Source organism: Mirounga angustirostris, unplaced genomic scaffold, assembly GCF_029215605.1.
Source record: "Mirounga angustirostris isolate CCGP_5_RB_7025 unplaced genomic scaffold, mMirAng1.0.hap1 SCAF_6, whole genome shotgun sequence".
NCBI classification, from domain to species: domain Eukaryota; kingdom Metazoa; phylum Chordata; class Mammalia; order Carnivora; family Phocidae; genus Mirounga; species Mirounga angustirostris.
The window spans coordinates 77148227-77164889 of NW_026991714.1; the positions used below are offsets into that span (position 1 = coordinate 77148227).

General features: G+C 41.8%; 1 protein-coding gene across 1 annotated transcript; it reads left to right on the forward strand.

Moving 5' to 3' along the window:
* The first annotated feature begins 538 nt into the window (after positions 1 to 538).
* LIPN (lipase family member N) lies at positions 539 to 15783 on the forward strand. Its single transcript, XM_045879171.2, has 9 exons — positions 539 to 646; positions 1219 to 1336; positions 3718 to 3916; positions 5497 to 5606; positions 7762 to 7898; positions 9654 to 9794; positions 11514 to 11585; positions 12119 to 12190; positions 15550 to 15783. The coding sequence occupies exons 1-9, from the start codon at positions 539 to 541 to the stop codon at positions 15781 to 15783; spliced, it is 1191 nt and encodes a 396-aa protein (XP_045735127.2).
* The last annotated feature ends 880 nt before the right edge of the window (positions 15784 to 16663 follow it).

The following is a 16663-nucleotide window of genomic DNA, read 5'->3' on the forward strand; positions in this document are numbered from 1 at the left end:
ACCTGTCCTCTGAGTCTTCGGGTACCCTGGCAATTTGCAGGTGAGCAAAGACTTAACATAATTGAAAACTGGGCGCCTGGGTGGCTCAGTTGGTTGGGCAGCTGCCTTCGGCTCAGGTCATGATCCTGGAGTCCCGGGATCGAGTCCCGCATTGGGCTCCCTGCTCGGCAGGGAGTCTGCTTCTCCCTCTGACCCTCCCCCCCCATACTCTCTCTATCTCATTCTCTCTCTCAATAAATAAAATCTTAAAAAAAAAAACATAATTGAAAACCTTTGACGAAAGGACGACCAAAATAATAAGGCTTGGTACTGGATGAAATGTCTTGCAGAAGTGGATTGGGTCAAAGCAGTTTCTATGTGAGGAAAGGATTCTCATGCTCAGAGTTAGCTCACTGCGTTTGCTTCCTTCCACACTTTCTCAGTGCTCCTAGGATGTCCGTCCGGTTTTCAGTAGGGCACTATTTTCATTTCTTAAAGCAAAGTTGATGTATAAAATTAATCTGTGATTATTAAATGTCTTAGGTCAGGCATTCCCACGATGTGGCTGGTTTTAACAACAACCTGTTGTTTGATCTGTGGAACTTTAAGTGCTGGTAGATTCTTTAATTTGGAAGAAGAAGCGAATCCTGAAGTGTGGATGAATATTGTAAGTCATGCCAAGTCCCAAAGGACATCACATAAGGCAGATGAACAGTCTTGTGATAGCAGAGAGTCTCAGATAAGGGAACAGATAAAACGTAGGTGATATTTAACATTTCTCTAAGAGTAAAGCTAGGAAGATCTCCCCTTTTGACTGAGTAAATAATATTTTCTAGTAATGTAAAGCAAAAAAGAATTTATAGGCCACCTCCTCTTCTGAATTTATATTTTAAAAATATTAAAATTTCTATTTTAAGCTATTTGGATAATATATATAACTTCCTTCTACCAAACCATAAGGGTCTCGAGAATCAGCTGGAGAACATAGTTGTGTCAGAAAATACTAAATATTATCTCTACCCAACTACCCACCCCCAAATTTGCCAATAGCAGACATTTTTTAAATATTCTGCTAATTTTTTATCAAGACTTTACACAGTAAATTGATTTTACAGTTTCCTGGGGCTACAGATTTCAGATAATTCACCCCAATAAGCACACACCAGATGCTTTGTTCTAGTTCCTTCCGATCACCTCTGGAGAAGATGTTGAGCTAACGTCTGGGTTTTTACCTGGCAGAGTGAGATCATCACCTATAATGGCTACCCCAGTGAAGAGTATGAAGTCATCACTCAGGATGGGTACATCCTCAGCGTCAACAGAATTCCTCATGGACGAAAAGATGCCAGGAGCCCAGGTAAAAGATGTTCTCTCCTGCAAAGGAGGACAGCAAATGGCTCCAATTTGGTGCTGGCTTTCCATTAAGAGAATGACTAGTTTATCAAAATCGATGGACTCTTGGATTAGTCTTTAAATAGTTAACAGGGAGGGGCGCCTGGGTGGCTCAGTCGTTACGTGTCTGCCTTCGGCTCAGGTCATGATCCCAGGGTCCTGGGATCGAGTCCCGCATCGGGCTCCCTGCTCCGCGGGAAGCCTGCTTCTCCCTCTCCCACTCCCCCTGCTTGTGTTCCCTCTCTCACTGTGTCTCTCTCCGTCAAATAAATAAATAAAAATCTTAAAAAAATAAAATAAAATAAAAATAAATAAATAAATAGTTAACAGGGAGTCTCATTCTTTTCCAATTCTCTGAAGACAGTCAAGAACCTAAAAATACAAAAGGCAAGACAGATCTTGTTGACAGCAAGCAGGCCTGCTTGGTCAGGGTGTAAATGCAAAGGCGGGGCCGACATTTCTTTCATTCATGACTGATTTCTCATGTGGAAAATTGCTGCATCCCAGGAAAGTGGATTTCCTCACTTGCAAAGAGATCGGCTGGGTTGCATGAAGTCTCTCCTGCCCCCTCTAGAATCAATAGGCTTCCCTCTGCAGGATTAAAAAAATCAAATTAAATGACCCTGACATTTCCAAAACTTTTTCCGAGAAGGAAAACTGGATCATTCTTCCTATGTTTTGATCAGAGGGACAGAAGTTTTGTGGGAGGAAAGAGCATGGTGTTAATAAGGCCTGAATTCTAGCATGAAGAGCCAGCCATGCAAAAGCAGAGAAATGACTCTTTAAATAGGGACATGTCACTGCAAAGCTCAAGATGAGTGAGGAAGAGAGAAGCATAAGCAAAGTATCTGGGAAGTTTAGGGGGCAAATCCTTTACCTGTCACTCACCATCCCTCCTGCCATTCATATTCAGAGGCAGCTAAAATCACCCTGTTTGACTTTCTTTTTTTTTTTTTTAAAGATTTTATTTATTTATTTTGAGAGAGAGAGAATGAGAGAGAACACATGAGAGGGGATAGGGTCAGAGGGCAAAGCAGACTCCCTGCCGAGCAGGGAGCCCGATGCAGGACTCGATCCAGGGACTCCAGGATCATGACCTGTAAGAGACAAATGGAAGACACCAGTTGAAGTTGAATTTCAGATTACTAACAAATCAGTTTCTTGGACAAGTTCCACTTAGAATGTACTTATACAGAAATTGTTCATCCTGTATCTGAAATTCAAATCAACAGGACATCCTGAGTCTTCTCTTAATCTTCATTTTCATTTTTTTTGCAACATCTGGCAACACCAGCCTTGGGGGGAGGGGGCTAGGAACTCTAAAAGGAGAGCATTTTTCCAGGAAAAGTTTTACTTAAGAAGGGAGAATTTGGGGAAGGTTTGGAATTAAGAACCATTGATTAAATGTATTATTCTCAAAGCTTTACATTAATTTATATTCAATAAACCTCTCATCCCTAGGAGGTCGGTACTATGAATAGTTATCATTTTACAGATGATGAACCTGAGCAGGCTCTGTAAAATGCTCAAAGTCACACACATAGCAAGTGATGGAATCAGGATTCAAACCCAGCCTGGCTCCAGAGCCCATGGTCTTACCCACTAAATTATGGTGCCTTTTTGGAACCTTCTGCATTGGTTCTCCTCATCTCCCTGAATAGCCTCTCCCTCAGGAATTTGACAGTTGTCAGAGGGATGTTGAGCCGATTCTATTATATTTGGGGTTTTCAAATGCTCTCTGGTGGGCAGAGGCTGGGGATTTGGCTGGAAGCTTGGCGAGGAACCAGTCATTGTCCATTTACACTCTCATCCTCCTCCTCCCTGGAAGAGGCATGGGATTCCATCAAACACGATCATTTTCCTGTCTTTGCAAGTCAGACCCCAGAGATAGGCAAATGAGAATTCATAGAGCAGCGAGCTCAGTTACGAGCACCCACTTCGGTGTGAAACAGAACTGGGCTTTCGTCCTGGCTTTGCATCTTGTTAACTGGGTGGCCCCTTGGGAAAGTTACTTCACTACCTTAAAGCTCAGTTTCTGCATCTATAAAATGAAGATCCTTAAAATAGTAGCTATCATAATAGAGGTATTATGAGAATGTAAGAAGCTCATGTGTGTTCATCTGTTCATCTGTCAGCATAGCACCAGGTATAATGCACGTGCTCAAGAAACTTACGTGATTCTCACGCTCTACACAAATGACCAGGGAGAAGGTGAATGCTGATTTTGGTTTTTGCTTCTTCTGGTGTGGGGTGTGTGTGTGTGTGGGGGGGTTCTATCATGTTCCTGAGATGCTCTATTTATCATAAATTATTCTCTCTCTCCTCTCTCTTCCTCTCTCCTTCCAGGGCCCCGGCCAGTGGTATATATGCAACATGCCTTATTTGCAGACAATGCCTCTTGGCTGGAGAATTTTGCCAATGGCAGCCTTGGATTCCTTCTAGCAGATGCAGGTTATGATGTCTGGATGGGAAACAGCCGGGGGAACACTTGGTCAAGAAGACACACAACACTCTCAGTGACTGAAGAAAAATTCTGGGCCTTTAGGTAAATTGTATCTAAGAAAAATCATGAAGAAAGTTCGAGGCAATTTCTTTGAATATAATAGTGTGGATGATGTTAATAATAATCTGTAACATTGGAAGTCACATAGTTCCTTGTGGTTTCTACTAATATTTCAAAGCAGAGAAATAACAAGAAGTTAGATTTCCACTGATTCTCCCACAAGCACATTATATCATTTTAACATGATGATTTTAACATGCAATTCTATCCAATAATATACATTATAAGTCTGTCCCAAGGGACAGCTCAGGGAATTCCTATGATCGGTGCACACACTCACTTAACCAATGTTTGCTGAGTGTCTACTGTATGTACAGTTCCAGGCCCTGAGCACTCAAGAGTGAGCAAAGTACCTGCCCTCACGAAGCTTCTATTCATTCTAGTGCTGCTAATCCAGGTCTTTTCTCTTGGACAGGCCAATCAATTTTGCAGAGGTGATGTATACCAGTACTATATTTTATTTGGAGAAATTCTGGTTGAGACTGTATTGCGTACCATTTTTCAAGAGAACTCCAATATGAGGTCTTTAAAACCTTGTGAATGGGCAATGGAGAACAATGTTCTCGTGTGCTGCCTCTTTGACTGAAAGTATTTTCTGCTGTCACCAGAGGACAGGCTGATGCCTGCAAGAGACTTCCCTTTGCAAGGCTAAGTGAGAACAGAGTGTGCATTCCTACCATATTAATGAAATATTCAGCACCCACTGACAGGTTGAGAATGAAAGAAGGGTAGAATAAATTGTTAGGGCCAGAGCTTTGGGGCAGGAGCAAATATCAGGAAGTATTTTGTGTCACTGGCCCTTGGCTGGGAGCTTGAAGCTTGTTTACTATAAGACATCACAAGAATTCTCTTATATTCGGAGTGTCAGCCTACAGATTTCCTATTTCCTCACATGTCCTTTTGATAAGCAAGCCTTGAGCCCATGGGCTACCTGGCTCCGCTAAATATTACGTAAGTCTTTTGGTTCTCCTGTGTTAATTCCAGTAGAACTGGGGCTATGGCATGTTGGTAGATATCGAACATATCTCTAATGCGGAAAGAAACAATAATAACAGGTGCACCTGAGTCATGACTTGACTGTCATCCAATCCCCTTAACAGCCCTGCTCGAGAGCAGGTATTATGTCCATTTCACAGATGAGCAAACTGAAGCTCAGAGCATTTAAGTAACTTATCAAGAGTTTCTCAGCTAGAAGCATGATTTGCAACCAGTTCTGTTTCCAAAGCTGAGTATGAAATGGCCCGAAGGTCTGGAAGTGCCCTGTGGGTGTTTGAAGAAGAGGCAGGCAAAGCAGGGGAAACGGAAGGACAAGAAGAGGAGAAAAGGTAGGACTGGCCTTCAGACAGTACACACAGGTTTTGAAATCAGTCCTGTTATTAGACTGTAACGCACATAAATGCAGCAAACAAAAGCTACACTAGCCAACACGTGATTGGGTAAATAATGAGATGCACTCCAAAGGAGCGACCGCCACAGAATTCTGTGTATAAAAAGTAAGTGAGCAGGTGCTCTGAGCTTAAACTTAGTGGCGAGTGTTTATGAGCCCCCGTTTTATTTTGCAGTTTCGATGAGATGGCCAAATACGACCTCCCAGGAATCATAGACTTCATTGTAAATAAAACTGGTCAGGAAAAGCTGTATTTCATTGGGCATTCACTTGGCACTACAATAGGTAGGTCTACAAACGTCAGTGTTTTACAAGAGTCAGAGCCTCCCAAGGTTCGCCTTTCAACTGGAACGGAATCACTGCCATTTACCGTGCCCTTAATTTCCCATCTTGTGCTAGACACGTGCTAGTGACCTAGTAGCCACAGCAAGTGGCTGTGAACTGGAATTTCAGAGACTGTGTGTCAGGCAAGTCTTTCCTCCATCTCTGGTTGCAACAGCACTTTTGTAATGGTGATGTAATTTCCATGTGCCTCCAAACTGAAGTATTTCCAAAGTAAGTTTCTAGGTCCCCTCTGAGCTAAAACAGTAAAGCCTAATGACATGAAATATCCCTGAAGGATGATAAGTACGTGTCAATCATGCCTTCCTCACAATCCATTTGAGATTTTAAAAAATAGTCAAAGGGTGAGCTTATACTTACATTTGAATGAATTGAAAATATATGACCACTTTTTTAAAAGATTTTATTTATTTATTTGAGAGAGAGAGAGAGAGCACATGAGAAGGGGCAGGGACAGAGGGAGAGGGAGAAGCAGGTTCCCCGATGAGCAGGAAGCCCGATGCGGAGCTTGATCCCAGGACCCTGGGATCATGACCTGAACCGAAGGCAGACGCTTTACCGACTGAGCCACCCAGGCGCCCCTACAGTCACTTTTTTAAAGTTGAAATGCAAAAGCATACATCAACTGGGCTTATCTATTTAGTGTGCTATTTAATATTTATGGAATAGCAATTAAATTCAAGCACTATACAGAAAATTTTTAAAAGTTCAAGATCCAGCTCTCTGAAAATGTACTTCTTAGTGATTTACTAGATCTTTTAGAAAGAAATCAAAAATCCAGCTCCAAATAAAAATTTAGAGGAATCCATACTACGAATATTGTGAATTTGTTAGTGATCTTCCACCAAAATTTCTAATTTTAAGAACACAGATTCAAATCAGGTCAGTCTGCCTCCCCGCAGTGAGGGTGTTGGGCATGTGGAGGAACCGGATGGTTAAGGTATGACTTGAGTGGGGTCTAGAAAAGTGGGCAGGAGTAGACATGCTCTTACATCTGATCTGCAAAGAAAACAGAAAATATCTGATCAGCATTGCTCTGCCTTGCATTTAGGGCATGAATTTTTCAGTGAACATCCTCCACATTTGGGACAGAGCAATTTTGGTTATGTGGGAAGGACCCACTCTAGACATTTAGCAAACCCATGCTCCAGCTTACACTACAAGTCAGTGTGAGCGCAGAACAACTCACCTCCACACACTACCAGAGATCTTCCCAGGGGAAGTATTATACCAGTATACCAGTTTCAGTCTTCGTTGGCTCAGCCAATTAATACAAAGTCTGTTCTTTTTCTGGCCAAAATGGTTTCAATGTTTCAACGAGAATTTCAGGAAAAAAAGCAGGAGCGTGCACACACACACACACACACAGTGGCAGGGTCCCTGGAAGGCATCTCAGGGAACCAAAATACACAGACACTCCACATACTTCCCTGTGCAGTGCTGCTTGCCATCCTCCTCCTCATAGGGCTAGAAATGCATGCTATGCTGTTGCTGAAAAGTCAGAGCGAATGGAGACAGCTGGTCGTTATCAAGACCACAGAGGACTGAGGGAAATCAGGGAACATTCTGGAGGTTGGTCAGCATCCAGTGAAGCATTGGGAGGGATGAAATTTCTTTGCACTGTGAGAAAAAACAACTGTGGGATCACTGGATAATACTGCATAAAGAACTGATTGGTTCACCTCCCGTGAACCAATCGTTTACTTCTGGAAGCTCTGTCACTCATCCTGGCATCTCAGGGTTGGCGGGAAAATGACAGAATTGCTAGCGCTTAGCCCATGCGGGGAGGTGGCGGGGAGCAGGTTGGGGGGGTAAAGCTGTCCCCGGGACCCCTCGGCAGTTGGCGGCTCGAGCAGCTTATCCCTCACTCCCCCCAACCAAGTCAAATTGTCCAGAATATGAGGAAAATGGACACTTGAGAGCAGAGAGGACTGAAGGCAGATTATCTTTGCTGAACTCAGGAGAGTTTCCCAGTTCAGCCGCAGGATCAGCGCAATAGAGGGATAAGCTGTCAAAGCAGAGTCCTACTCTTGTTAGTAGGGACATTGCCTCAGCATTTCTAATTTTTACAAAACTGTCTTGTCTCCTGTTCTCTTAGGGTTTGTAGCCTTTGCCACCATGCCCGAACTGGCACAGAGAATCAAAATGAATTTTGCCTTGGGTCCTGTGGTCTCATTCAAATATCCCACGGGCACTTTTACCAGTTTTTTTCTACTTCCAAATTCTGTAATCAAGGTAGGCTTCTCATTTTCGCCAAAATGTCTCTGAGGATCCCATTTTGGACCATAGATCCTTATTATTGCAAAATCTATTATGAAGCGAAAGAAGGAAATTTACATGAAATCTGTAGAAACCAGATTCTGTGACCATGTGCTTTGTGTGTGTGTGGGTGTGCATGTATGTGTGTCCATGTATGTGCGTGTCTGTACCCACGTGCGTATCTACAATTCCCATATACAATTTACTGTACTCAGTCATTAACAGACCTGAGTGTATATCAGAATTTCTAGTTAGGTGACTGTGATGTAGTTTAAAATCCACTCACAATTTTCTCATTCCATCTTGTTCCACTGGACAGGTCAATAAATTCACGATGCCCAGATGCAAGACATGATGTTAGATAAGCCTGAATAATACATCCCTTCCCGTAGGGGAGCTTGCTTTAATTTACCAAAGCTATGATTCCAAAACCTAAATGTATTACAGCTCAGTTATTCGTTCAGACATTTATTGGTTATTTTCCAGGGGTTGAAAAAGTAGTTTGGTTGCCAATTATGGATTTGGGAATTTATCCATCAAAAGTCTTTTTTTTTTTTTTTTCTGTTTGCTTTTTGTTTCTCTAAAAAGGTCATTGCCATGATAAACATAGTATTTTGGCAAAATCGCCTTTTTGATTTGGGGTGTCGGCTAAGATGAATTTTGGCCAAAATGAAATCAAGGAGACTGATAAGGGTTTCACAGTAATTCATACGTAAAATGAGGCCCTGGCTTAGGGTGAATGGGTGGGAATGGAAAAAAAAATTATTTGTGAGCTAACACAAGGATGAATTCCCATAGAGCCTAATGATTGGTTCCACGGTTTTATTGTATTGTTTACTGTAAGCTCAAGTGATGCAATTTCTCTTTTGTGTGGTTGATAGTTCTGTTGCCAAAGTGTGTTGACACCCGTTAGTTTGGGGTGTTTTCTACATTTGGGCAGAGTTGAGCAGATAAGTTACATTACATTCGGAGGTAGACACATCTATCTCTAAATACATCATTTTTGCATTTTATATTTTACATATATGTGGCTTTGTGGGCATAGGTGGGTCTGAGGCTTATCTCAGTTTCATATTACCTCCTGTCAGATTTCCTGCCACTTTCAGTCCCATTCCCTGACCCTTCCCACCACTTCCTGTCTGTGGTCCCCAGAAGCTTCAGTCCTCCCCTCAGAGAGCCTCACCCAAGCTTATTCTCTCAAGCCCTAGAAGTTTTAGCTGTGCTGTGTCCCATTATATCAAGTATTTTTGTCCAGTGGCCCCCTCCTCTAAGTACTCCATGGTCTGCTTTCCAGCCCAAGAGCTGGCTCCTCTGGGACGCGGCTAAAAAGATGATGTGCACATGCGTAGTAGGGGAAACCTTGCTTTTCCTTCCTAGTCAAGGCAATATTTGGCCTTAAGGAGAAACTGCTCTGCCTTTCTTGCCAATTAATGAGAAATAAGAAACATAGGCAGTCAACAATTGGACAGAATAGGGGAGCTTCACCATGGAGAAGCAAATTGGGGGTTGAAGAGCCTTACTGCAATCTCTTTTTAAATTATGTTTGTTGATCTTCCCTGGATAGAGATGGGTTCATAAATAGTTCCTTTTCCCAAATGACTTAGTCTCCTTGGCAGAAACAGCAAATACAAATGGAAATAGATCTCCAAGAATCCTTATTCCTGGGATGAAGGGAATGTCAAAAAGCCTGAAAATAATTCTTGAAAGGATAATTATTGTTTATTTTTACAGGGTATTTTTGGTACCAAAGGTATATTTTTACAGACGGGAAGGGAACATTCCCTCAAACTCTGCAACAATAAAATATTATGGGTGATATGTAGTGAATTCATGTCCTTATGGGCTGGATCCAACAAGAAAAATATGAATACGGTATGTATAATGATTATGGGACCATTTGATGCTTTAAGAGATTCCAGCTTTTCGGGGCGCCTGGGTGGCTCAGTTGGTTAAGCGACTGCCTTCAGCTCAGGTCATGATCCCAGGGTCCTGGGATAGAGTCCCGCATCGGGCTCCCTGCTCTGCGGGAAGCCTGCTTCTCCCTCTCCCACTCCCCCTGCTTGTGTTCCCTCTCTCGTTGTGTCTCTATCTGTCAAATAAATAAAATCTTTAAAAAAAAAAAGAGATTCCAGCTTTTCTTTGACTCACCTTGATGTATCTATTACACTGTATAAACTAATGTGGTATTCTAAACCGTAAAGGAGGAGATTTGCTATGCATAGATTGAGTATTCAATGGACCATGAATGTGAAAACAGGGGGAAAGAATAGGTAGGTTCATCTTTCCATCCCTGGTCATATTTAGGAAAACAGATGTCCATCATGGGTAGGAGTGTCACACGTTCCCTATAGTCAATTTGATTTTACAACGAATACCATGCATTTTTTAAAAAAAAAAAAATCCCAGAAAAGAAGTCCAGACAAGCATTGAACTTATTTCCTGTGTGCCTTCATTTGTTGGGTGACTTTGGCCTCAGATAAAACTCCCCACTTAACTTGGAAGGCACAGACAGAATGGAACAGAGATAGAACCCCTTTCCCACAAAAGAGGAGCAATCCTGTTTCATCAACTCTTTGCTTCCTGTTATGGAGAATTCAAGGAGGAGGAAGAGTGTGCATGTGCAGGCTAATGTGGTTGAACAGCTAGTTCTGTCACATTCCATATGGCAGCCAATGAGGCTGGTACAGTGAAGCTAGTCCCCAAATAGCTTTCTCCGCCAGCCCACCCTATTCAAGAGGTGTAGTGCCAGATCGAAATACAAGAGGAACCATTGTTCAAAGCCTGCTTATTCAAAAGTAAACATTTTTAATAGTTCCCTTGATTACTTTCGTTCTACAGTGTTCTAAGACATAGGATTCCGATTGCTAGTACATCTCTATAATATTCATCTCTATGTTGTTTACAAAGACCGAAGCACAGCGCATAGGAAGTGATTATATTTAGCTTTTCTTCTGCAATATTTTATCTTATCCTCACAAAAGCCTGGCACAGTATGACTTTTAGTGTGTTCATTTAATAGGTGAAAATACAGAAACTCACAAGTTACACAAAGTCACAAAGCTTATAATTAACAGAGTTAAGTTCTGGGGGCGCCTGGGTGGCTCAGTCGTTAAGCGTCTGCCTTCGGCTCAGGTCATGATCCCAGGGTCCTGGGATCAAGCCCCACGTCGGGCTCCCTGCTCTGCGGGAAGCCTGCTTCTCCCTCTCCCACTCCCCCCTGCTTGTGTCCCCTCTCTCACTGTGTCTCTCTCTGTCAAATAAATAAATAAAATCTTTAAAAAAAAAAAAAAGAGTTAAGTTCTGAAGCCCAGGTGTTTTGACGCCCGGATCTGAGACAGGGCACACCCACGTGCATGCGCACAGCATCCCCCTCCTTGCAAATTATCCCACGACTTCAGAGCTGGTGCACGTTGGCTCTCAAGCAATCCATGAACTGACATGAGCTCTTATTTACCTAGATGATTCGGCCTTGTCATTTCCCAAACCCCAGCTTTGGTTTGCTACTTTTTAGCACACTTGTTCTCTGCTTCTGGGAGGTATACTTTCTTTCACTGGGTGATTTTTGCTATAGTATGTTTTATTTCCCTTCAGAGTCGAATGGATGTGTATATGTCACATGCTCCCACTGGATCATCAATGCAGAACATCCTGCATATAAAACAGGTAGTGTCTTTGTCATGGAAGACTCTTCCAATCTTATTTTGGTACATCTGAAAGGAGAGAGTTAGCAGGTCTACCCTAAGAAGGTTCGAAGCTGGCTTCTATTTTGTCTCTGTCACCATCTTTGGTTTGATTTCCCCAGATTTGAAGGGAAAGGACAAGGTATGGTACAGACCAAATAGGTGACATAAATGAGCCCAATCTTAGATCGGAGCTTGTAAAACAGAGCCTGAGCTGAAGCACGAGGTAACCGGGGAAAGCCTCAGGTGATAGAGCCTTCCCGGGAGAGAGTACTATCTGAGGTTTGACTTTCCCCTAAGGAGTCGTGATTTCCCATTAGCTGTCCCTTCAAACCAAGGGAGACCATTGCTTCCCTCTCTGTTGGCCTGGTGCTTCTAGTGGTAAAAATGTATTTATAACCTTCTGGGGATCCAGAAAGCTTTATTTTCTTCCCAGTGCATAGTGGTTTTCTAAGATTTACTGTAAAAATTGTGATTCTTACTCTGATTATTTTTCCAAAAAAACATGTATTTCAGCTTTACAGATCTGATGAATTCAGAGCTTATGATTGGGGAAGCGAAGCTGAGAACATGCATCACTATAATCAGGTGAGCTGCTTGGAATGGCCCCAGAAGGGTGGCTTTGAGACATTATAATAAGAAATTGGGATGACTAGGTGGCTCAGTTGGTTAAGCATCTGCCTTTGGCTCAGGTCATGATCTCAGGGTCCTGGGATCGAGTCCCGCATCGGGCTCCCTGCTGAGTGGGGAGTCTGCTCCTCTCCCTGCCTGTGCTCTCTCTCTCGTGCTCTCACACTCTCTCTGGCAAATAAATAAATAGAATCTTAAAAAAAAGAAAGAAAGAAATTATTGGAGAGTGAAAAGAATCCTGCCTGACAATTAGTGGCATTCTCATTGATAACGCTTTTTAGAAAATGACTAATTTAAATAAGCATTCATTGCAGAAAATCTAAAAATAAATAGAATAGAAATAAAAGAAGGATATCTTAAGGAATTCTAATAATTTATAATCCCTCCACCCAGAGAACACTATATGTATCAATATTTTACTGCATTTATTCCAATCTTCTCAGTATCACTGCTTTCACACAATTTTTAATCTTGCTTTTTCATTTACAGTTACACAAGACCTAGCCAATGCTACTGAGGTGGTTTTTAACATAATTTTGTTGACAGTATAATAATGAAAATTGTTTCATAAAAATCTATAAAAATGTACAGAGAAAATGAATACCCAGTTCTGGATGTCAACAGAAAAATTATAGGATCCCACATGAAAATTAAAAGAATCACTACATCAAAAACTAATGATGTAATGTATGGTGATTAACATAATAAAATTTTAAAAATTTTTTTAAAAATTAAAAAAATAAAAAAGAATATTATCCACCCATGAAGAGTTGAGCCTTTAGCATCTTTTTGCCCTCTGAGTTTTCACACTAAAATTTGGAGATTCATTTAGCCCTCTATGCCTGTGATAATCCTGTTGCCACCATTTCGTTCCTCAAATTCAGGAGCTGGGCTTCTCAATATGAACCAAACACATTAAATTAAATTTTTCCAATATTTTCCCAGACTGATATATTTAAGGCTATTTATAGATCAATGAAGTTGTTTCTGAGCATCAAAACAGTCAATCAGACCAGTCAATTTCTCACTAATGGATTGAATTGTTAGACAAATGATTCTACTAGCTCTTAGGACAACTAAGAGAGCTATGTATATTTTTATTATTTTTTAAGCTTGATTAAGGTATAATTTACATACAATAAAATTCACACATTTTCCAATTCAATGAGTTTTGGCAAGTACACTTATTCCTGTAACCATGCCACAATCAAGATATAGAAGTTTCCACTACCCCCCAAAGTTTTCCCCTGCCCCTCAGACCATATATATTCACAGATGCATTTATTTGCAAATGCTTAGAGTAGGGCCAGGAAAAAAAAAAAAAAACACAGCAACAACAAAACTTAAAAGAATTGTCTTCAGAGAGCCAAGGAAAGGCAGACTGAACTAGGGGAACCTGAAGGAATTACGGGAATGTGAAGGAATTAAGGAGGCTCTCAATTTGGATTTGACATACTTCTCTTTTCTTCCATTATTTTTAATGAGCATATTTAATTTACATATTGTTTTCATTTATAAGAAAATGAAACAAAAATGTCACCCATACACTTAAGACCATTGTTAGTCAAATTCTTTCTTTTTCAGCTTTATTGAGGCAAAATTGACAAATAAAATTGTAAGATTGAAGGATACAACGTGCTGACTTAAATATATGGGAGTGTCAGTGTCCTTAGAATTTCTCAATGGTTAGCTGGTCCAATCTGAGTTCAGGCTGATCCTGTCTGCTTTGAGTATGATTTTAGGTCACTTGAAGTCAATTTTTATTATATTCCGGCATCATTACTTTGCCGTCTTCTTAAGTTCCCAGCACAATCTTTGTGCCCACTGCATTTTATTGAGAATAAGGAGACTAACCCCTGTCAGCTCCATGAGGGTAGAGATTTCCCTCTGTTTTCTTCACCAGTGTTTTCTCACGGGGCAGAGGACCTGGCACTTCCTGGGTCCTTAATACTTACTTGTTGCATGAATGAAATTTCTTAATGTCCCTTTTATCCATCTTACAATGACTCTATCCCCTTGGTTCTCTTCTTCCTTCCTCTCAGAAAATGAATGCCCACTTATTTCCCAAGTTTGTGCATCTGTGCCCTTGGCCCCATCTCTTCTCATCTCCTCTTCCTTCTGGCTCCTCTTACCTCTTAAATGAATTGCTGTTCGTTATGAAACAAACAAACAAACAAAAACCTTCCATCAACCTACAGATTCTATCATTCATCATTCCATCCTCTGATTTCAATCAACATTTTTTAATATTTAAAAGGGCTGAGTTCTCCACTTCTTCCCTTCCTCCACTCACTCCTGAACCCCGGAAAATGTAGTTTGGGTCTTCATCTTTCTATTACAGCTACTTTATTTAAAGTCGCGGGTGGTTTTTGATTGCCAAATCCAGTGGCCTGTTTTCGCCTTCAGATGTATGTTCTGTGAGGTCACACAGCCCCTGTACCATTCACTCACTCAACCCGGACTTCCACGATGCTGTGATCTTAAATTTTCCCTTCCCTTTTTGATTGCTTCCTTCGTCCTCCATTGACACTGTCTGCTTTCTATCTCTTCCACTCACAAATTGTCAGCCTTCCTCCAAGATTCTTCACACCTCTCTCCCTTTCTCTCTTGGAGAATGTAGTCATCCCCATAGCTTCAATTATCCCTTCTCTGGACCATCCCTACTGTGTGTCTAGATTGTTCCAGGATCTACCGCCAGCCTATTCCTTCCTCAAGGCATCCCAGACTGATGGCCCTACATTCACCCTAAGACTGAGCTCTGAGAAATGACCCTGCTTCATCCCCCCCAAACTTCCAAAAGATGTCAAAATACCTTAGCCTAGACCTTGACTGTCTGTCTCCAATCTTATATCCTACTGCATTGTCTCACACAGTTTCTTCCCTGGGTTCACTGGAGAGCTTGCCATCCTGACCATGGTGTACATGCTCTGGCTACCTGCCAGGAAGCCCTCCCACCCTCATCCCTATCTGGCAAAATCCAACTGTCCCTCAAGAGTCATTTCAAATAACTCCTCTTTCTAGAAAGCCCCCGGTCAGAAGTTGTTTCTTCTTTGCCTTCACTGCCATTTATTTGGGGAATGTTTTGTGGCATTTGACATACCCTACTTTGTAGGCAAATGTTTGTGGACTTATCTTGCCTTGTTCCTTCATACTCCTTGAAGATACAGACCATTGCAGGCATTCTTTCTACTTCCCTCGGTGCCTGACAGAACTGTGTTCCTAGTCAATGCTCATTTAGCAGCCTCTCTGCGTACCTGAACCCAGTTGTTGTAGTGAGGAGCTTTCTCTCATGAATGTTCTTTCTCTCTTTTCCGTAGAGCCGTCCCCCGCTCTATGACTTGACCACCATGAAGGTGCCTACTGCTATGTGGGCTGGTGGCCATGATGTCCTTGTGACGCTCCAGGATGTGGCCAGGGTAATCCCCCAAATCGGGAATCTCCAGTACTTCGACCTCTTGCCTGACTGGAATCACTTCGATTTCATCTGGGGCATGGACGCTCCTCAGCGGATGTATAGTAAAATCATAGCCTTGATGAAGTCATACTCCTGACTGCAGCACATCTCCATCTTGGTTCAAAGTTGCTTGCCAGCCCATGGGAGGCTTTGGGAAAGAGACTGATCAGCAAGGAGGCCTTCTCCGGCATCCTTCACCTTGTTTGCTGTTGCTGAGGGGCTCCCTTACCTGGCATCCCGGCTAGGAATTATTTCAACTGTGTTGCTCTTAGCTAAGAACTGCACACACCTGAAATCTCCAGTCTCTTCCCCTCAGTCAGGGGTAGGCCCAATTTTTCATCTCTGCGAAATATGCACTTGGGAGAGTAGTTCAAAGAGGCCTTTTCCTTTCCTAGTTAAAGTCAATTTCTTAGAAGGAAAGACTTCATTTGGGAATATATTTTGGGTGGCTGTGATCATATGGCCTACTAGAAATCACAGTTAGGTGGTCATCTATAAACAAGCCATGGTCATCTATGGTCATCTATAAACAGGCCATGGTCATCTATGATCATCCATAAACAGGCCATGAAAATAAGCTCCGGCCCACATCCAGCATGAAAAAGAACAGCCCACTGGAAAAACTAATAAAATTTAAGTATTCCAGGAGCCCACTTTACTGTTATAAGCTAGGAAAAAAAAAGAGAGAGAGACAGACAGACAAAACTGGGAATGACTACATAGGATATGCTGAATTACTGATTATTCTGAAATTACAACACATGAGAAATAATTCTGTCCCGTCTTGCTCTAAAGATAAGTTAAACTGATCACCAGCAGTGTTTTCATGGTCAAAGGGGAATTTATACTATTGCTTGCACCCAAGTGACATTTAAAGCAGCTTCCAGAAAGCCTATTTTAGAAGCAGCAAGGGAGGCTCTAGGAATATTCCAAGTCTTGTTCTGTTTCATTCTCTAACTGATGCCAGACCTTGATTT

What these genes read in the sequence shown, in the direction of transcription:
- LIPN (XM_045879171.2), top strand. Translation starts at nt 539, where the DNA reads ATGTGGCTGGTTTTAACAACAACCTGTTGTTTGATCTGTGGAACTTTA. An exon ending in CTGAAGTGTGGATGAATATT is followed by an intron (nt 647 to 1,218) that starts GTAAGTCATGCC and finishes TTTACCTGGCAG; the next exon opens with AGTGAGATCATCACCTATAA. An exon ending in TTCACTTGGCACTACAATAG is followed by an intron (nt 5,607 to 7,761) that starts GTAGGTCTACAA and finishes CTGTTCTCTTAG; the next exon opens with GGTTTGTAGCCTTTGCCACC.